Here is a 23,317-nt window from a genome sequence, read left to right on the forward strand (position 1 = left end):
ACGATTGAGTTTGCAGTAATAGAGGTAGGAATCAAACAGCTCAGTCAGCATTATAAGCCAGCCACACCAACTACTAAGTAAGATCATTTTAAAAATCAAACATGCATTTATACTTTTGTAGAAGATTTTCAAACCTTGATGTATCTGACTTTTGTGGATGGGGGAAAAGTCTTGATGGAACATCTAATTGATTAATTGAGTCCGTCCCAAGACATGTCTAAAAGACTATGACCAACGTTAATAACCGTCATTTATTCACACAAACCTCTAAGCTCACAGGTCACTGAGCGATGAAGGGCAAGTGGCTTTTGACATCCCATTTAAAAGCAGAAACATGCGCACGCTACACACGCACACATACACCATGAAATAAGAGAGACCATGTCTAATTCTCGGTGTCTTTTGGGCTGCCGTTGCAAGTACAGCCTGGCAAATTTATCAATTTATATGCAATGCTACACACACACACACACACACACACACACACACACACACACACACACACACACACACACACACACACACACACACACACACACACACACACACACACACACACACACACACACACACAGAGAGAGAGAGAGAGAGAGCTCGGAAGAAAAAATATACATTTTCCAGTTTCGGATTTTGCTTTTTATCGCTCACTTCTCCTCGTTCACAGTTCCACAAGCTTTCCTGCCAAACGAGAGACAACTGGGAGAGCTGGCCATCAGTATTGTGTACATGTTTATTTTTTGTAAAGTTGTGGAGGGAAATGACTTTCAACAAAATAAGGGTCTCAGGAAGCTGCTTACACAAGAACATATCTTGGCATATTTTCTAGGTTCTGTTTTACTGCTAGTTTTGCAGCAATACAAAACCCAAAACCAGTGAAGTTGGCACGTTGTGTACACTTTGCATGAGCTCGGGCCGAGCGTTTCTGGGTGTTGTTGATAACTGGCTTTGGCTTTGCATAGTAGAGTTTGAACTTGCACTTATAGATGTAGCGATGGACTGTAGTTACTGACAGTGCTTTTTTGAAGTGTTCTTGAACCCATGTGGTGATATCCTTTACACACTGATGTAGGGCTGGGCGATTTACCGATATACTCGATATATCGCGGGTTTGTGTCTGTGCGATATAGAAAATGACTATATCGTGATATTCGAGTATATGTTCTCACGCAGTTGCTTTTAGCTGCGGGCATTACACTGCATGCGTTTCCCACTCTTTCTTGTCTCTCCTTCTCACAGAGACATAAATAAGCGCACCTTCTTACATACGTCACGTGTGCAACGTCACACGCCCTCCCCGAGCAGAGAGGTAGCTACATGGGTAACATTAGCTGTGATGCTAACGGTGCGTTGCGAGTGGTAATACGAGAGAGAGAAGGTGACAATCTGGTAACAAATGAAGGAAGAATTAATTCCCAAGAAAAACAGCACGGGGTCCATCGTCTGGCGGTGGTTTGGCTTCAAGCGGGAATATGTTGAACAATTATGTGGCAAAAGCGTTGCTACAAAAAGTAGCAGCACTGCTATTTGATTTCCTATTATGCAGCTCATTTTTATTTGACACTTATTGAAATATCTTGTGAGACATCATGCACAAAAGCGCACTTTATTTGTTTTAAACTATTGTAGTGGCGTTCTGTACAAAAAGTGCACTTTAATTGAGTGTTGTTTTGATATGTCATCTTAGTGACATCATGCACAAAAGTGCACTCATAGCTTGTTTTAAAATGTCTCTGACAATCTTGCACTTTCTGTTTTGAAATGACATGAATGTTTGTGCCACTGCTTAATAACTGTTTAATAAATACACTTTTGGTAAATTGACTTAGTTGTGGTTTCCCTCTCTGCATGAAAGTTTAAAATGAGCATATATTAATGCAGTATGAACAATAATGTTTTAATGTAGACGCATAAAATCATCATATACTGCTGTGATTATATGCATCGAGTATTTATTCAAGGCTAAGGCAAAATATCGCGATATATATCGTGTATCGTGACATGGCCCAAAAATATCGAGATATTAATAAAAGGCCATATCGCCCAGCCCTACACTGATGTCGGTTTTTGATGCAGTACCGCCTGAAAGATCGAAAGTCATGGGCATTCAATGTCACATGCAGGGATTTCTCCAGATTCTCTGAACCTCTTGATGATATTACAGACCTTAGATGGTGAAATCCCTAGATTCCTTGCAATAACTCGTTGAGAAATGTTGTTCCATGTTGTTCCACAATTTGCTCAAGCATTTGTTCACAAAGTGGTGAGCCTCACCCCATCCTTGTTTGTGAATGACTGAGTATTTCATGGAAGCTGCTTTTGTACCCAATCATGGCACCCACCTGTTCCCAATCAGCCTGTTTTGTTGATAAGCATTCCTTAACTTTCTCAGTCTTTTTTTCCCCTTGTGCCAGCTTTTTTGAAACATGTTGCAGGCATCAAATTCCAAATGAGCTAATATTTGCAAAAAATAAAGTTTTCCAGTTCGAACATTAAATATCTTGTTTTTGCAGTCTATTCAATTGAATATAGGTTGAAAATTATTCGCAAATCATTGTATTCTGTTTTTATTTACGATTTACACAACGTGCTAACTTCACTGGTTTTGGGGCTTGTAATTTGTTGTGGATTGTATTCCATTTTGTTGAATTCATTATTTAATCATTGTTTTATTTTTATAATTGATTTATTTCAAACTCTATTCAGTTCAAATTCCGTAAAAATGATTTTTTATTGGAATTTTTATGTTTTAATTTTTCTAGTACAGGTTCATGTGTTGTGTGTTGCCTGTCTGCTTTCTGTTGCTGTACCTGTCCTTGGCGTTTTGGGGGCGGAGCCACTGGAGCACACCTGCACACACTTATCATTTGGCCTCCTTTAGACTTGCTGCCAGGATTGTAATCATGCCAACACGCTCCTCCTGCATCACTTGTCCTGGTTGTTGGCCTATTATTCCTTGAACTGTTGCAAGTACTCTGGGTTGCAGGCCTGCTTCTGTTCCTTTGCTGATCATCCCTATTCTGGTGGCATTGCCCATTTTAAGCTGTACTTTGTTTTTGTTCTATTTTTACCTAGCGGTTTTTCTTCGTAAATATTGTTTTAAAACGTATACAAAGTGCCCACCTGGCTTGGCGGGGGTTCAGTCTCTGTGCGGTCCTTAAGTAGGACAGGTTCTTGTGGTCCGTGAAGATGATGAATGGTAGCTCCGCCCCTTCCAGCCAATGTCTCCACTCCTGAAGGGCCAAGATGACCGCCAGAAGCTCCCTGTTGCCAATGTCATAATTTTTTTCAGCAGGGGATAGGCGACGAGAGAAGAAAGCACAGGGGTGCAACTTCTGGTCGGTGGTAGATTGCTGGGAGAGTACGGCCCCTACACCTGAATCAGAAGCATCCACCTCAACAAAAAATTGGAGAGAACGGTCAGGAACCAACTCTTAGCCAACCGCCATCGCACACCAGCCCCACACTACCAGTTGGGACAGAAGGTCTGGTTGTCGTCCCGGGACCTACCATTGGCCACCGACTCTAGGAAACTGGCTCCCAGGTTCATTGGACCATTCCCCATTATCAAGATCATCAACCGTGTTGCAGTCAAGCTCCGTCTCCCAAGATCTCTCAAATGCCATCCTGTCTTTCACGTGTCTCGCATCAAGCCTGTCGCATCCAGCCCGCTCAGTCCTCCTGAGGTACCGCCTCCTCCACCCAGGCTGGTTGAGGGTCACCCAGCGTTTACAGTAAACACCATCTTGGATGTGAGAAGAAGGGGCAGGGGATTCCAATACCTGGTAGACTGGGAGGGGTACGGCCCGGAGGAGCGGTCATGGATTTCAAGATCGCTTATTATTGACAAAGACTTGATCAAGGATTTTTACATTCGATTCCCAGACAAGCCAGGTAGGCCGCCAGGAGGCGTCCGTTGAAGGGGGGGTACTGTGGTAATCTGAAATTTCCTTGCTCAGTTCTGTTGTTGTCTGCACACCATGTTCACTCTCTCTCTCGTCCACAGTATGGAGTGCAGCTGGCGCAAGGCAGCAGCACACACCTGACGTAGATTAGAAGCAGCCTATTTAACCTGGCTGCTGACGGCCTGTGAGCGCCGGAACTTTGTCACTGCTTGCAAACCTGTTGATATTGCCAGAGAACTCACTAGTTCATCGTGTACCATTCATCTAAGGTTTGCCTGTATTTTTCCTAGCCTTGTCTAGCGTTTTTAGTTTGTACTTTGTCCTTATATTAACTTCTTTCATGAAGTATGTTTTCCTAGCCTTGTCTAGCGTTTTTTGTTTGTACTTTGTCCTTATATTAACTTCTTTCATGAAGTATTTTTCCTAGCCTTGTCTAGCGCTTTTAGTTTTGTGTGTTATCTACCATCACCTTTGTTTTGTTACTTTGTGCTTCCTCCTAAATAAAAGGAAGAACAATTGTACACAACACGTCTCTGCATCCTTGGGATCCACTCCACCAAATCCTAACATACAGTCTGTTTCTGCTTTTGGATCCTACTTCCAGCTAAGCACTTCAAAAGTACCAATTTTGGTACAATTATCAGTTTTGGTTGATTTTGGCAGCGCCAGTGGACCAAAGCCGTAGTGTTTTGCCAGAAGCTTTTGCAGATTACGCACTTGGCAACTATGAGACTTATTTGAATAAAGGCGTTAAGTGGAGCATTCACAGTAGTTAGACTTTCTATGTTTATTTATATTTGACTTTCATCTAAGTCACAGCAACTCAGACCAGGCACCAAGTAGTGTGGGTTTCCAGTCTGGCCGTGTTTCCAGAGTGGCCAGCCTGAAATGCGGGTGTCAGGGACAGACGCGTAAGGAGATATTTACAACAAAGTTCTAAAGCTTAGTGATTTATCAAATATATCAGATTGTAGGTGTTTTTTTACCCTTCATGTTCATATTTTGCTGTGTTTGTTACATTTTAACTTACATTTTGATTTCAATCGAGAGGCGGTGTGACATTCATATGTTGTTAATATTCAGTTATTTATCGTTCATAGTTAATATTGTATTTTTTTTTTTTTTTGTGTCCTGTCCAGCTTCTCAGGCAAATCATATAGTTGATGTAGATGCCCATGTCGGCTGTTCAGATTTACTTTACAAAAGAGAAGTGTAGGATACTTCTCTTGTTGCCTTATTTGTATTTGACTTTATTAAATGTATTTATATTATCATTTAGTGCAGCCGGGCCAGAGCAGGAGGGGATAGAAAGAGAAAAAAAAAGAAGACAGAGGGGGAAATTGTGGGGACAAGAGGGGGATTAGACAGAGAGACAAAAACAACAACAGCAAACAACAACAACAACAACAATAGAGCAACATCAGCAAATATGACATGTACAAATATGATGGTAAAAGTAATAGCAAATAAGCAGTTAGCGAAAAATAAAAAATAATACAGAAATGACAATGAGCATTATTACACTACAAATGGATCAATACAAATACCAATAGAAATAGCGCTATTGATAATGAACAATACCAATAATTTACCTTTATTATCAACAATACAGTTGTTTAAATGCAACAATACATATACGTAATGATAACTTGAGATACGAAAGAATGCAGAAAAATGGAGGGGGAGAAAGAGAAGCAACCTACATTAACCTTGTAGATTGTTATAGTCACAATAGGTTAAGCTTTGTCAGTGTGCCATGTGTTACACCCAGTTTACCCTAGGGCAACAACGTTAATATATGTTTGATGAAACGTGATTATGTGCATGAGTGTAAGTATGCATATGTACTTGTATATGTACAGAATGTGTATATGTGTTTGTACAATGAATGTATATGTACAGAATGTGTATATGTGTTTGTACAGTGAATGTATATGTACAGTATGTGTATGTGTATGTTTGTATATTGAATGTGCGTGTGGATGTACGAACATTAGGTAGGTAAATATGTACTGTATTTGTGTATGTATGTGGGAGCGTAGGTACCTATGTACGTATGTGAGCATATGTGAATTTGCATGTACAATACATTCGACTCCCAGAGTGCGTGGGAGCCAGAGCACGGCCCCATCACCCCCGAGAGCCCAACCCACAAACAGGAGGCGTGGTGCCCAGGGAACCAGGGACCACCGCCCCAACGCAGCCAAGCCGGCCAGCGACAGGAACCCCAGAGCCCGGCCCACCGTACCGCCCACAAGGGCCAGCAGCAGGCCGCAGACAGACGCACCCGGCAGAGGACAGGGCACGAGAAAAGCAGGGGACAGCCACACCCCACACGGGCAGAAAGGCGAGACGCCCCGCCCGAGGGACCCAGAGACTCCCCGCAACCGGACGGCAAGACCGCCCCCGCCCCACCGGCAACCGGGCCCCCACCCCCGGAGAGCGCGGCGAGGCCAGCCCCCGGCCACCCCACCCAAATCGGCCGCCGCAGGACCACCCAGGCACAGGGCCACGGGAACCACCCACCCCACCCGCAGGGACCCCAACGATGGAGATGGAACAACCAGCAACCGCCCCGCCAAGACCCCCCCTGAGGGAGGGGAAAAAAATTAAAAAATAATATTAATAAAATATATTAAAAAATAAAAATAAATAAATAAATAAATTTAAAAAAAGAATTAAAAGAAGATCACAGACATGCTGACAAACAAGGTCACTACCCCAGCAACTGGCCGACTCGCAGCACCTCGGAATACCTTGCAGCACCAAGCTACCACAATGGACGCTGGGACTAGGCCCAACAGGCCCCAACCAAGACGGGCACCCGGAAGGGATGGACAGCGGGACCCAGGAGCTCCAGACACGCAGTTCGGATGCAGTAGCCTGAGGCGTCGACCCCCGTCTGACAGGCAGGCCCAGAGCGTACCCCCAGAAATATACATACATACATACATATATACATACACATACACACATACATGTATACATACCCACACATACACATATATACATATACATACACATATGTACACATACACATATATATATACATACATACATACACACACATATACATACATATACACAGTTCGTCAGCCCCGACTGCCATCACGCGCGCGCGCTGCCACCAGTTACAACATCAGCCACACCCTTGCACCAGACCCAGCAGCCACGGGCGCCCACACCACAAACAAATGGCAGCAGAAACAGCAGCCGCAATAACCCCAGACAGCCAGCACCAGCCAATCAAATCAAAGCGATCAAAAAAAAACTGCGACCAGCAACCACACGCCACCAGGACCACGGAGACCAGCCGGCGCCAGCCCGCCAGTCAGCCCGAACGCCAACACGTAAACAAGAGACACCAACACCCCCCCCCCCCCCCCCCAACCAAAAGGCCCCCCACCCCAACCCAAACCCGCACAAACACACCACCGCCCAAACAACCGAGACACAGCATCCAGACCAGACACGGGGGCTGCGCCGCCACCACATCAAGTCACCAACAGAGACCCCACAGCGCAAGGTCGGGCCACACGGGCACGGACCCCACCCAACAGGAAGTGAGACCCGCGCGACGCCACACACAAATAAATAATAAGATTTAAAAAAAAAAAAAAATTTAAAAAATAAAATAAAATAAAAATAAATAAATAATAAAAATAAAAATAATAAATACATAAAAAATAAAAAATAAATATAACAATAATAAATGAATAAAAGCCTGGCAGGCCACCAGACCGCAGTCCCCGCCGGCCGACGAGGCAATGAGGGGTGCGCCGAACCCCAATCCCCCCATGCATGTGTACAAGGCCCCCAGAGTGTCTACTGTGTAGTTAAAATTAGGAGGTCAGCCGTTACAGCCGACCTCCAGTCCCTATTGATGTGTGTACTGTAGCGTGAGTGAGATATGTATGCTTGTGGGAACTAATAATGCGATTAAAATTGGGGGACATCAAGGTCATGGTGGGTCCCAACCAAGCCAAGCCCCCCAAATCCTAAGTGTCTAATATGCAGCTAAGATTGAGAGATGGACGAGCAGGGGACAAGACAGGAGGACTGGAGCCCCATTGGAGGCATCCTCAACCCCCCGCCATGCCTCCCCGCAGGACAATCCCCAAAGTCCTATATATGGGTGACTGTGTGCGCTATAAGTAGGAGGAGTAGAGGGCCCGGACATCCCCCCAGTCCACGCGGCCGACAACCAGGAACTACGGCCAGGAGGCCGCCACCCTCCGCCACAGCCCGTGACCCACACCAGACCACTTTAACGTGACGCCACGCGAGCCCTCCCCCCGCCAAACAAAGCCATCCCCCGCCCGCCCCAACCCAACCCTGCAGAGCCCATACCGGCAACCAAACGCAGAAAAACTGCACAGCCCCCACGCCCAATGCAAACACCGCATCCCGGCCATCCACACAGCAACGTGCCTATACGGGTCCCGGCCAGGGGAAGGAGCCCCCCAACGGGGGAAGAAGCCAATGCATCCCGTCCGCACGCCAGCCCCCAAACCAGCCGGCAAGCCAACGCCAGCCATCCCCACAACCCCACAAGCGCACAGACACCAGCCACAGTCCCCTAACCACTCCAACCCAACACAGCGATGCCAACCGCTGGTATCACCGCAGCAACCATCACCACCACCGCCCGTCCGCAGTGCAAACACCCGCGGCCGCCAAAACCAAAACAAAAAAGCGACCGACCCTGTAAACCACAACAACGCACACCCTCGGCTACCACCGAGGCCACCAACCCACCTACCCCAACTCATCCACAGCCAGGCCAATTGAGCCACCGGACATCCACACCCATGCACACACCTACACATTCATATACACATACATACACACATATATACACACATACACATATACATACATATATGCATATACATATACATACACATACACACATATACACACGCATGCATATACATATACATATACACATACACATCCACACATATATACACATTAATACACCCACACACATATACATAAGCCCACATATACACAAACACATACATACACAACACAAAAAAAATAAAAAATAAAAAATAAAAAATAAAAAAAATAGAAAGAAAAGAAAAAAATAAAATAAAATAAAAATAAACCCTTTAAATAAAATAAAATAAATAAAAATAAACAAGAGGCCTGGTCGCCAACAGTGCCCAACGCCACCAAACCCCGCAGCCCTTCCCGCACGTCCAGGCCCCCCCCGCCCACCACCCACCAGGCATCCCATCCGGCAAAAAGCCATAAGGGCCCAGCCCTGCGCCCACAGCCGGCATGCCACGGCACCTCAGCAGACCCGGCGCCGCGATCAGCAATGCACACCGGGGCAGCGACACATACATATGTACCTACATACATACACACAGATTTCACCACACATATATACAAACATACACACACCCACATACACGCGTACCCATATATAATTTAACAGAATAAGTTAAATATATTAAATAGATAAAAAAAAAAAAAAATATATATATATATATATATATATATATATATATATATATATATATATATATATATATATATATATATATATACTAATATACATATATATATACACATACATACATACATACATACATATATATATACATATACATATATACACATACATATACATACATATACATATATATATATATATATATATATATATATATATATATATATATATATATATATATATATATATATATATATATAGAATAAATTTAAATAAATAAATAAAATTAATAAAAAAATAAGGGCGGAGTAAAACACAGGAGGGGGACTCCCGCAGGGCAGTCGGGCAGCACCGCCGGGGCCCCAACAAGGGAGGCAAGCAGGCCCCCCCCAACCCGGCACCAGGCAGGCCCGCACAGCCGCAGCGCAGGGCGACCCCGGGCAGACCCCGCCCCGCGCCCCAGGGGAAGGAGGAAGCCCACGGACACCCGGAGCCAGAGGGGCATGAGCCGACCCCCGCCCGACAGCGGCAAGACCCCAGCCCCACGGGCGCAACCCCCCGCCCAACCACCCATGGGAGGGACAGCCCCCCCAACCAACCCAAGGCGGCCGCCCACAGCCCCACCCGCACCCCAACACCCGCCCAGACACCCCCACCCACCCCCAGCCACCAGACCACCCACGGATCGGCCCGCCAGGCCGGAACCAGGAAACACACCCCAGGCCCACCCGACCCCGCGGCACACGGCCCCCCCGGAACCCAGGACCCCCCACCCACGGAGCAAGACCCCCGGGACAGAGCCCCAGCCCCGGCCCCCAAGGGAGTCAGGTCAGAAAATTAATTAGCGGTGCCCAAAGAGATCGGAATTCTGTCAGTTGTTGTTTTGATTCAGCAGACATTCTTTCCATAACTACATAATCTAATAAAATGTTTTTGTAAAGGTTTATACATAAATTATTTTTTGATTTCCAATTTATGAGAATAGTTTTCTTGGCGATGCCTAAAGCATTTATAAGGAGGTATGTTTTGTTTATATCAAGATCAGTTGCGGAGAGATCACCCAACAGGCAGAGTGCGGGGGAGATGGGAATAGGAATCTCTAACGCTAATGATAGGTTCTCGCACACTCCAAGCCAAAAGTTACTCACGGGAGCACAGGACCACATTGAATGCAAGTAATTATCTATCTTATTATCTGAGCAGTGTACACAGATGTTAGAGTCAGCTAAACCCATTTTATACATTCTTAGACCGGTGTAATGTATTCTGTAAAGTATTTTGAGCTGAATCAGTCGTACATTTGTATTCTTAATCAAACGAGTAGTATTGAGGCATATTTGTTTCCAGAATTCTGGGTCACAGCTTGTTGATACGTCTGAGTGCCATTTAGAAGTTGGAATACTTATTGTGTTATCTATTTTTGATAAGAGAGCATATAATTTGGATAAAGCTTTGGGGGCAGATGTTTTGAAGAATTTAACGGTCGTAGGATTACTTTCCCATGTTGTTTTGTTGAATCTTGCGCTGATTACAGATTTGATTTGTATATATTCTAGAAATTTATTAGGATTGATTGCATATTGTGTTATTAAACTTTTAAAAGAGATAAAACTGTTTGCATTGATGATATCCCAAGGCATCCGACTCCCTTATCATACCATGTTGGAAAGTTCAATGGCTTCTTGTTTAAAAGAAAATCAGGATTATTCCAAATAGGCGTAAATTGGCATGGAGTGAGCGGGGACCCAGTTATTTTCAAAAACTCCCACCAAGCTGTTAAGGTAGTGCGTATATTAATACATTTAAAGCAGTTGTGTTTTCGGAGAATTTGGCTAATAAAGGGCAAGTTAGAAATTGGGATCTCCTGGCTAAGTGATTGTTCAATCTCTAACCATAAACTATCTAATAAAGTGGGATTGATCCATTTTAATATATATTGTAGTTTATTTGCAAGGAAATAATAGGAAAAGTTTGGGAGTTCTAGACCCCCATGTTCTTTGGGTTTTTGTAAAGTTTTAAGGCTGATTCGTGCTGGTTTACTCTTCCAAAGAAACTGATTGATGTGTGGGTCTAGTCTAGTCTTAAACCAGATTTGAGAAGGTTTGGTTGGAATCATTGAAAATAGATAATTAACCCTAGGCAAGACCATCATTTTCACAGTAGAAACCCTTCCCATAAGTGAGATTGGCAGTGTTTTCCAACGCGCCAGATCATCCTCAATAGATTTTAAGATTGGGGAGTAATTCAAGCGATTCAGATCTGACAATGTGGAGGAAATATTGATTCCCAGGTATTTAATGTTCCCTTTATGCAGTGGAATCGATGAGGTGCTCTGAAAGTCAAAATTAATTGGTAACACAGTAGATTTGGACCAGTTGATGGAGTAATCTGAAATAGAACTGAATTTATTGATAAGTGAGATTGTATCTTGAAGAGAAGAATGTGGATTTTGTAAGAAAAGTAATACATCATCAGCATAAAGGCTTATTTTATGATGAACGGTTGCGGTATGGATGCCTTTAATATTTGCATGCTGTCGAATAGCGGTTGCAAGAGGTTCAATAAATATAGCAAACAGTGACGGAGAAAGTGGACACCCTTGCCTTGTGCCCCTCATAAGATTAAACCTTGGAGATATTTGGCTGTTCGTTCTAACCGAAGCTGTAGGAAAACTATATAGGACCTTAATCCATTCTATAAATGAGTCTCCAAATCCAAATTTCTGTAGAGTAGCTAGAAGAAAATTCCAGTTCACTCTATCAAATGCTTTTTCAGCATCTAATGAAACAACAGCTGTTTTTAGATTATGAATAACAGAATAGTCTATCACATTGAGTAGACGGCGAACATTGTTGGACGATTGTCTCTCTTTGATGAAACCTGTTTGATCAGGATGTACTATATATGGAGTGACTTTTTCTAATCTTTGAGCTAATACTTTGCAGATAATTTTAAGATCAGCATTAATCAGGGAGATTGGCCGGTAACTGGATGGAAGTGTTGGGTCTTTATCAGGTTTTAGCAAGAGACTGATCGTGGCAGAGTTCATATTTGGAGGAAGGAATGAGTTTTCTTTAATCTCTAAAGCCATTTTCGTAAATATCGGAGCTAGCAGTGACCAGAATGTTTTGTAGAACTCCACAGGGAACCCATCAGGCCCTGGTGCTTTATTGTTTGGCATCTGTTGAAGAGCATCGTGTAGTTCGCCTACAGAAATAGCAAGATATAAATTTGATACCTGCCTTGTATTCAATTTAGTCTATACCATTGAGAAATGTCTCAATGTCTGAAAGAGATGGGTCAATCTGGGGTGTATACAAGTTTCTGTAAAAGTCTCTAAAGATGGAGTTAATTTCCTCAGGAACGTGTGTAATGTTCCCAGCTGAATCCTTGATGGATGGTATAGAGTTTTTTTCTTTGTTTAATTTTAGTTGGTTAGCCAAATATTTGCTTGGTTTATTGTCATGTTCAAATTTTTCTAAGCGTAATCTCTGGAGCAGGAATTGACTTTTCTTATCAATTATTTCTCTTAAATCTAATTTGAGTTTTCTCAGTTTGTTCAGAATGTGATCATGTTGTGAATTCGCATAAGCTAATTCTAATATTTTTATTTCATTTTCAAGTTCCTGCTCTAGTAAACGTTCCTTTTTTTTCTTGTATGATGAATAAGAAATAATTTTTCCTCGCATAACTACTTTTGCCGTCTCCCAGAGAACGCACGCCGTGATTTCTGGTTGATCATTAAAATCTAAAAAATCTGTCCATTCTTTCTCAAAATAGTTTAGGAAGTCTGGGTCCTTTAGTAATGATGTATTAAGTTTCCATTGTTTGATAGGTGCAGTGATAGTTTTGTTGGTGAGGGAAAGTGAGACAGGGGCATGGTCACTGATGATGATAGGATGGATGTGAATGTTTGAGATGTCAGATAAAATTGAGCTACTATCCATCCATCCATTTTCTACCGCTTATTCCCTTTGGGGTCGCGGGGGGCGCTGGAGCCTATTTCAGCTACAATCGGGCGGAAGGCGGGGTACACCCTGGACAAGTCGCCACCTCATCGCAGGGCCAACACAGATAAACAGACAACATTCACACTCACATCCACACACTGGGGCCAATTTAGTGTTGCCAATCAACTTATCCCCAGGTGCATGTCTTTGGAGGTGGGAGGAAGCCGGAGTACCCGGAGGGAACCCACGCAGTCACGGGGAGGACATGCAAACTCCACACAGAAAGATCCCGAGCCCGGGATTGAACCCAAGACTACTCAGGACCTTCGTATTGTGAGGCAGATGCACTAACCCCTCTGCCACCGAGCTACTAGTTAAAAGGTAATCAATGTGAGAGAATGAGTGGTGAACTGGAGAAAAATAAGTGTATTCCCTAAGAGTGCGGTGATAAGAACGCCAGGCATCGCAAAGACCATAATCCTTCATATATTGCTTAAGTATTACCACTGACTGAGACTCACGGTGACTCCCAGTCACTCTGGACCGATCTATATTTGGATTAAATACTAAGTTGAGGTCCCCTCCTAGAATCAAGCAGTGGTTTGAGTGAGGAGAAAGTGAAGAGAAGAAAGTGTGAAAAAAGGAGGGGTCATCAACATTTGGACCATAAATGTTGGCGATACATAAGTTTCTCCCGTCAACAGAAATATTAAGAATGATGTATCTTCCCTCTATGTCAGTAATGGAGTTATGGACTGTAAAGTTGACCTTTCTACTTATGAGAATGGCTACGCCTCTCTGTTTGGAGTTGTAACTAGCAAGGTATGTGTGTGGGTATTGCGATGAATGCAGTTTTGAGGTATCGGACTTGGAGAGGTGAGTCTCTTGTAGTAAAGCAATGTCTGCTTGCATGCTCTTCAAATGATTAAGAATTTTTATATTTTTTTCCTTTGACCCGACACCACGCACATTCCAAGTGACAAACTGTATAGTGGACATACTAAACTAGACTGTAACTAAGTGTGTGGATGTATGTGTGTACTTTATGTGTAAATAATGCATGTCTGTATCTAAATGTAAACCTATCATGCATATATGTAGGTGTGCAGAGTGTGTATAGTTGTGCATGTATTAGCTGTGAGTGTAAATGCTGATGACAACAAGGGGGCACACAACAGGTGGAGAAATAGAAAGAGAAAAACAAAACAAAAAGCATAAAATAAAAAGAAAAGAAGAAAGTGGTGGATTAAACAGGTAGTGAAATAAGTGACATAAAAAGGAAAACAAGAAAGTAAAATAGTAAACATGTTGGTTTACCGAAAGAAAGAGAGAGAGAGAGCGTATGGTGTTTACGTGAGCGCTATGTGACGCACAGGTGTATTGTGAGCAAGAGGGGGGAAAAAAAGAGAGGGATTGAAGCATAATGGAATAACAAAACAAAAAAAAATACAACATTTACCGTGTTTCAGACGCTAATAATACAGCCACGGCGTGGCTTCTGGATCACGGTAAAGTTGGCCGTTGATGAAAAGTTTATCCACCGCGATGACTGCACGGCATCCTTCGGTGATAAACTTCTTGCGAAGCGGGAACAGATGGCGGCGCCTGTCGAGAATTTCCTTTGGAAACTGGTCGTTGATGCTGAAGTTGGATCCTTTCAGCTCTCGGCCCTGGTTCCTCACCCACTCCTTCTGCTTGAAGTGTTCGAATTTGGCCACGATGGGTCTCGGCCTCCTGTTCTCCGGCTTTTTGGCTCCAAGCCGGTGGACGTGATGGAAGGTGATGTTCCTGATGGTGTCCGCTGGAAGCTTGAGCTGGTGTTCCATGAAGGACTTGATGGTTTCCTCTGGATCTTCCTCGGTCTTTTCCGGTATTCCCGCGAAGACCAGATTGTCCCTCATGCTTCTCGCCTGGAGGTCCAACATCGTCTCCTTCATGCTCCTGCTTTCTCGAGTGAGTTGCGTCACTCCGTCGGTGAGGGATTTTACGGACTCACGAAGAGCGGCGTTCTCCTTGGTGAGAGAAATTACCTGCTGTTGTCCGAATTCCAAACTCTCTCGGATGGCTTGGAATTCCTTGTGGAGCACCTCGACAAGTGCGAGGCGGCCATCCAAACAAGTCAGCCTTTTGTCGATGGAATCCAGGATGTCGGTGAAGTTTGTGCCCGGTGGTGACACATGGCCAGGTGAGTCCTCCGGGCGGCTTCTTTTAGACGTTGGCGTCTTAGATGGCTTCCCCATGACGAGACGATCGTAGCACTCTTCGATGTAGCCTTCAAGTGCCTCCAGATTTTGATATTTAAGTTTTATTTGCTTTATTTTCTGAATGAATCAGAATTGTTTGGTAGCTGAGTGTGCCACTTGATTCTATTTTTTTTTCCCGCGTCACGTACGCTCTCTCTCGCGAGACTACAGCATTACTGACGCATCATCCAAACTCTCTGACGCCTCCAAACTCTCTCAGTTAATATTGCAAATCCCACATCCTTTATGTTCATGAACATTCTGGGTGTCTCATTCTGTAAAAAAAATTTACAATTCCATTCCGTTTTTTAAGGCGGTCTGTCATAACGTTTTTAGCATTCAATCAGACATGAATGTGAGGTTTTGTATTAGTGTTCCTAAAAATACGACCCACGCACACATACTGCATAGTAGATTTTCACAGATTTTATATATATATATATATATATATATATATATATATATATATACACATGCACACACACACACACACACACACGTTAGGTCAGGGGGGAAAAAATCCTGCTAAACAGGCTTGTAGGGTTGATATAGCCTCTGTGTTTTTTCCTGACCTAACGTATATTCCGCTCTACCCCGGTATTGAGCACTGTACAACGGATTAACCACAAAAACCTTGACTATATATATATATATATATATATATATATATATATATATATATATATATATATATATTAGGGCTGTGAATCTTTGGGTGTCCCACGATTCGATTCAATATCGATTCTTGGGGTCACGATTCAATTCAAAATCGATTTTTTTTTTTCAATTCAACACGATTCTCGATTCAAAAACGATTTTTTTCCCGATTCAAAAGGATTCTCTATTCATTCAATACATAGGATTTCAGCAGAATCTACCCCAGTCTGCTGACGTGCAAGCAGAGTAGTAGATTTTTGTAAAAAGCTTTTAAAATTGTAAAGGACAATGTTTTATCAACTGATTGCAATAATGTAAATTTGTTTTAACTATTAAATTAACCAAAAATATGACTTATTTTATCTTTGTGAAAATATTGGACAGTGTGTTGTCAAGCTTATGAGATGCGATGCAAGTGTAAGCCACTGTGACACTATTGTTCATTTTTTTAATTTTTTTTTTATAAATGTCTAATGATAATGTCAATGAGGGATTTTTAATCACTGCTATGTTGAAATTGTAACTAATATTGATACTGTTGTTGATAATATTAATTTTTGTTTCACTACTTTTGGTTTGTTCTGTGTCGTGTTTGTGTTCCTCTCAATTGCTCTGTTTATTGCAGTTCTGAGTGTAAAATAAAAAAAAATCGATTTTTTAAAAATGATAATCGTTTCTGAATCGCACAACGTGAGAGTCGCGATTCAAATTCGAATCGATTTTTTCTCACACCCCTAATACATATACATACATATATACATACACATGCATACATACATACAAATATATATATACATACAAATATACATACAAATATATATATATATATATATATATATATATATATATATATAATTAGATAGATATACCGGCCCCCAGACACATTTGTTCCTCTAAATTTGGCCCCCCGAGCAAGTTGACCTGCCATGTCTTTTCTTTTCTGCTATGCCCCCCTCTCCTGCGTGAAGAGGTTATCAGGTGACCACAGATTCTGCGCGAGCTGTTCAAAGTTAGGACCCGGGTGGACCACTCCTCTTTGCAACAGTTGGGGACGTCTCTGCGCTGCTGACTTGTCTCCATGCAAGATGATCCCCTGCTGGCCCCACTATGGAACTGGACTCTCACATTATTAACTAGATCCACTCAGCATCCATTGCACCGGTCGCCCGAGGGATGTCATTGTGGCGTGTGCAGCCCTTTGAGACCCTTGAGACAAGGCAATAAATAAACTTTGATTGATTGATTCTCAGTGGCCTATAGTGGTTAGAGTGTCCGCCCTGAGATCGGTAGGTTGTGAGTTCAAACTCCGGCCGAGTCATACAAAAGACTATAAAAATGGGACCCATTACCTCCCTGCTTGGCACTCAGCATCAAGGGTTGGAATTGGGGGTTAAATCACCAAACATTATTCCCGGGTGCGGCCACCGCTGCTGCCCACTGCTCCCTTCACCTCCCAGGGGGTGTTAAAGGGGATGGGTCAAATGCAGAGGACAACTTTCACCACATCTAGTGTGTGTGTGACAATCATTGGTACTTTAACTTTAACTTTAACTTAAACATTGAATAAAGGTGTTAATTGGAGCATTCACTGTAGTTAGACTTTCTATGTTTATTTATATTTGACTTTCATATCTAATAATTATATATATATATATGTCATGTTTACACTGTATATGCTGTATAAAAATAGTTTTTTTCTACTTCCAACAAAATTGTGACCATCTATTTTCCAATCGATAAGATTGTAGTCGGGTCAAAAGACGACAACCATATCTGGAGTTGGAAAAAAATAACCTGCATTGGGAGGTTGCTTACAGTCACAGTGCTTGATGCTAATTAGGGACTCCTGCAGTTATTTTTGCGTTTGTCGACCAAGCACCGTAGAGGAGACTCAGTGGTTGATAGAATAGAAGAGTTGCTATTTATCTAATTCTATCGTCACAAATAAAAACTGGTACACACACACATGCCACACGCACAAAAAAGGCATTCAGACACAAACACCTTTCCTGCTGTGTGTTTGAGTAGTGAAATAACGTGCAGCTTACTTTTGCATATATCTGTATTCTACTCTCTCACTATGCATTTTCCCCCTTTTTCCCTGCCCTGTTAATGGCATGGCAAACTGACACATCTATGGTTATCAGAAATGCACTACAGCAACACTTTCATCGCAGAAAGCGATAAAAGTGCATCTCTCTCAAGATCAGAAGCTGGTGTAGATGACATCAGACAATTAGGAAAAGAGCCAAGTCAACCACTGAATCACGTGGCTTATCTGCTGCCCGCCTGGTGGGAAACTCACAAGAGTTCACAAGACGCTGAGCGGATTGAAATGTGCTTCTTGTAGCTGAAGGCAGTGGATTACAAACACATCAAGGGGGAAATCAATAATTAAAAAGCTGGAGATGCAGCTGCAAATGACTTTGAAGTAGAAAATTACAAGAAGAAAAAAAGAAATTCAATTAAATACATTTTATTTACATAGCACCAATTAAAAACAGAAGCTACATCAAAAGGGCAGCAGGTCTAGAACCAGGTTCCTCATGCAATAAATAGAACTAACGGAACCCCAACTTGTGCAAGGAAAAACTCTTCATACAAAAAAAACAACCTAACAGAACCCAGACTCTGTGGGGTGGTTGTCTGCCTCGACCAGTTGAATAGAAAAGAATAGAATAGAATGGACTTTATTGTCATTATTAAGGAGATTAAGGACTGCAACTTAAGGTGCGGTAGTGGGAACAAATATGGAGTAAAAATAAATTACACAACAGGTTATAAAGAAAAAACTAACAATTGAAATAAACAGACTACTATCCAATAAAAATGATAAGCAATCCTGTACAATATACAAAACACTATAGAAATACAAAATACTGTACAATATACAGCACAAGACAAGAGTACCGGAGTAATAAATAACAATCAGTGTCGGACGTATTGCACTCGAAGGGTAATATTGCACAGTAGGGTATGAGGGTAGGATATTGCATAGGGGTGAATTATTATTATACGTTTTTTTAATTTTTTTTAAAATTTCATTTATTTTTTTTATTTGGGTTGAGATAGGGAGACAGTAGACCAGAGATGTCAAACAAATTTTGGCTCAGTGGCCGCATGGAGAAAAATCTGTGCACTTGTCTGGCCGGATTATTAAAATCATGGCATTATAACTAAAACATAAAGACAACTTCAGATTGTTTTCTTTGTCTTACTTTGGCCAAAAATAGAACAAACACATTCTAAAAATATTCCCCCAAAAATATAGAAAAAAATACCGGCTGCGGTAAAGTTTAGATCCATGAAGGAAAGAAGAAAGTGAATGAATGTTTATAACTGAATACATTTACATATGCATAAAAATGCGTTTTATTTTGTACAAACCCCGTTTCCATATGAGTTTACATATGAGATGTAAATATAAACGGAATACAATGATTTGCAAATCCTTTTCAACCCATATTCAATTGAATGCACTACAAAGACAAGATACTTGATGCTCAAAGTCATAAACTTTATTTTTTTTTTTGCAAATAATAATTAACTTAGAATGTCATGGCTGCAACACGTGCCAAAGTAGTTGGGAAAGGGCATGTTCACCACTGTGTTACATGGCTTTTCCTTTTAACAACACTCAGTAAACGTTTGGGAACTGAGGAGACACATCTTTTAAGCGTCTCAGGTGGAATTCTTTCCCATTCTTGCTTGATGTACAGCTTAAGTTGTTCAACAGTCTGGGGGTCTCCGTTGTGGTATTTTAGGCGTCATAATGCGGCACACATTTTCAATGGGAGACAGGTCTGGATTACAGGCAGGCCAGTCTAGTACCCGCACTCTTTTACTATGAAACCACGTTGATGTAACACGTGGCTTGGCATTGTCTTGCTGAAATAAGTAGGGGCGTCCATGGTAACGTTGCTCCAAAACCTGTATGTACCTTTCAGCATTAATGGCGCCTTCACAGATGTGTAAGTTACCCATGTCTTGGGCACTAATACACCCCCATAAGATGCTGGCTTTTCAACTTTGCGCCTATAACAATCCGGATGGTTCTTTTCCTCTTTTCCTCTTTGGTCACAACGTCCACAGTTTCCAAAAACAATTTGAAATGTGGACTCGTCAGACCACAGAACACTTTTCCACTTCGTATCAGTCCATCTTAGATGAGCTCAGGCCCAGCGAAGCCGACGGAGTTTCTGGGTGTTGTTGATAAACGGTTTTCGCCTTGCATAGGAGAGTTTTAACTTGCACTTACAGATGTAGCGACCAACTGTAGTTACTGACAGTGGGTTTCTGAAGTGTTCCTGAGCCCATGTGGTGATATCCTTTACACACTGATGTCGCTTGTTGATGCAGTACAGCCTGAGGGATCGAAGGTCACGGGCTTAGCTGCTTACGTGCAGTGATTTCTCCAGATTCTCTGAACCCTTTGATGATATTACGGACCGTAGATGGTGAAATCCCTAAATTCCTTGCAATAGCTGGTTGAGAAAGGTTTTTCTTAAACTGTTCAACAATTTGTTCACGCATTTGTTGACAAAGTGGTGACCCTCGCCCCATCCTTGTTTGTGAATGACTGAGCATTTCATGGAATCTACTTTTATACCCAATCATGGCACCCACCTGTTCCCAATTTGCCTGTTCACCTGTGGGATGTTCCAAATAAGTGTTTGATGAGCATTCCTCAACTTTATCAGTATTTATTGCCACCTTTCCCAACTTCTTTGTCACGTGTTGCTGGCATCAAATTCTAAAGTTAATGATTATTTGCAAAAAAAATAAGTTTATCAGTTTGAACATCAAATATGTTGTCTTTGTAGCATATTCAACTGAATATGGGTTGAAAATGATTTGCAAATCATTGTATTCCGTTTATATTTACATCTAACACAATTTCCCAACTCATATGGAAACGGGGTTTGTATAATTTTTTTAAATGAATTAAGTAACGTTTATGACAACCTTTTTCCAAAACACAATATAGAATGTAAGATATAATACGATAATGCATACATTTATCATTTGTTTTCAAAACGGTTAAAAAAAAAAAGTGTGACCCCAAACATTTACTGTGGGACCCCATTTTCATGAGGTTCCTGGGATCCCTTTTTGAAAATGCCTATCGCCAACACTGATGGAGTATTGGTGTGTGCCTGCGGGCCAGTTCTAATACTAATCAAATATCATCCCGGGGGCCATGGATAATTCATTTGGCCCGCGGGCTTTGACTTTGACACCCCGGCAGTAGAAGGACAGAGGGTGGATAGAGAGAGAAAACAGGGCAGAGGGGTTTAGCGACAGGGAGAGAGACGACAGCCAATAGGCACAAAAACAGCCCTATCAGCATTAATAATACCCGTATGATGACAGCAATGTCCGAAAGACTATCACAGCAAATGTGAGCAGTCAAGTCATACGTTCATGTTTGTTACCTGCACAATAAAAATAAGAGACATGTTTTACCTTCTTCTTGTTGGTGGGGCAGATGTAGAAGCTGGTCACCACAATGGTGGTCCCTGGCACCAAGTTGAGCTTCGTGTAGGTGGTGCCGTAGTCGCTGGATCTGAAACAGAAACAGTTTTCACCTCTTAAAGCCCAAATCATTCTGCTCAAAAAAGACCAACACAGATATTTTTTTGTCCATTGTCCACTTTCTGTGCTGCTTACTTTAGACATGTCCACTTTTCTGTGCTGCTTAGTCAGTGATTTGTACTCTATGGTTTTGAAGGACTAAGTCGTAGCTGTCAAACTAGACAAAGGTTGTCGCATTAGTGACTTCTTTTACAAAATTGTTCATGACATGTCGAGGCTGCCCCAGACTAAACTGGGGGTCCTAAGCAGATTTTTATTTGGAGACCTCCTGTCAAGACCTGCCTGCAGGTTGGATTTTGTGTTGTTTTCCTGTGCCTTTGAGTTTGCTTAATTTCAGAGCTCTTCCCCTGCCTCGGCAGTCAGTATAGCACTGATTGAATACACCTGCCTCTGATCACTAATCAGAGGGCTTCATAGGCCTCGCTTCCCAGTCAGCGCTGGATCATTTACAAACGGTTTGTGTTGCATGTGTGCGATTGTTTGTTCATGCTTTGTTTAGCTTACCAAATTCCTGTGCACTTCCATGTTGCACTATTTTTTTTTGTGCAATACAAGCTGCATTAGTTTTTGTTTCATCTTTATTGAAATACAGTTTTTCCTGCATGCTGTCTCCTGTCTCCGCATCATAGGGTAACTTCCCCCTCTGATTACAATTTTTTTCCACACTGAAACGATTTACTTTTCAAATTTAGATTTTTGATTTCCATTCTATACTGCCCTTTTTTTGCTGCAGTTGTTATATACTGTAATATTGTACATGGTAATGGGATTTGTTATATATTGTAAATAGAGATGTCCGATAAAATCGGACTGCCGATATTATTGGCCGATAAATGCTTTAAAATGTAATATCGGAAATTATCGGTATCGGTTTTAAAAAGTAAAATTCATGACTTTTTAAAACGCCGCTGTGTACAGAGCGCCAATAAACCTTAAAGGCACTGCCTTTGCGTGCCAGCCCAATCACATTCATATGTACGGCTTTTCACACACACAAGTGAATGCCACTCATACTTGGTCAACAGCCATACAGGTCACACTGAGGGTGGCTGTATAAACAACTTTAACACTGTTACAAATATGTGCCACACTGTGAACCCACACCAAGCAAGAATGACAAACACATTTTGAGAGAACATCCGCACCGTAACACAACATAAACACAACAAAACAAATACCCAGAACCCCTTGCAGCATTAACTCTTCCAGGACGCTACAATTCCAGTTGTTTCCTTAAAGCATGTCCGAAAAGGAGTAGGAAGAAGCAGAGCTTGTTTAATCCTACCCCTTTTCATACCACAGCAACTTTATCCTATTTCCTTGTTCTCTGTAACAGAACAATGAAACAAATAAATAATAAATAAATAATATACCATAGTAAGCAAAAAAATATTAAATACATAAATAATCTTTGTCTCAATAAAAAAAAAAAAAAAAAAAAAAAAAAAAAGGGTTCAAGATATTCATCATAATTCTTGTTCTGTGTACTTTGTGAACATTTGT

General features: G+C 42.0%; 2 protein-coding genes across 3 annotated transcripts in view; both read right to left on the reverse strand.

The window, feature by feature from the left end:
* Positions 1-23,317, reverse strand: part of sorcs2 (sortilin-related VPS10 domain containing receptor 2) — a 445,201-nt gene that overhangs the window by 190,510 nt on the left and 231,374 nt on the right. For both annotated transcript variants that reach the window (XM_061961136.2, XM_061961135.2), the window contains exon 3: positions 21,686-21,785. In XM_061961136.2, coding sequence (XP_061817120.1) covers positions 21,686-21,785 — 100 coding nt within the window. The remainder of the gene's footprint in view (positions 1-21,685; positions 21,786-23,317) is intronic.
* Positions 1,346-15,824, reverse strand: LOC133606803 (uncharacterized). The gene is made up of 2 exons (XM_061961145.2): positions 14,779-15,824; positions 1,346-5,150 (listed from the first exon to the last, which is right to left on the reverse strand). Exon 1 carries the CDS (start codon positions 15,557-15,559, stop codon positions 14,792-14,794), a length of 768 nt encoding a protein of 255 aa, XP_061817129.2. The 5' UTR covers positions 15,560-15,824; the 3' UTR covers positions 1,346-5,150; positions 14,779-14,791.

Source organism: Nerophis lumbriciformis, linkage group LG05, assembly GCF_033978685.3.
Source record: "Nerophis lumbriciformis linkage group LG05, RoL_Nlum_v2.1, whole genome shotgun sequence".
In the NCBI taxonomy this organism is placed as follows: domain Eukaryota; kingdom Metazoa; phylum Chordata; class Actinopteri; order Syngnathiformes; family Syngnathidae; genus Nerophis; species Nerophis lumbriciformis.

Bases quoted from the DNA above. Each gene is read 5' to 3' on its own strand.
- LOC133606803 (XM_061961145.2), bottom strand. From the start codon at position 15,559: ATGGGGAAGCCATCTAAGACGCCAACGTCTAAAAGAAGCCGCCCGGAG.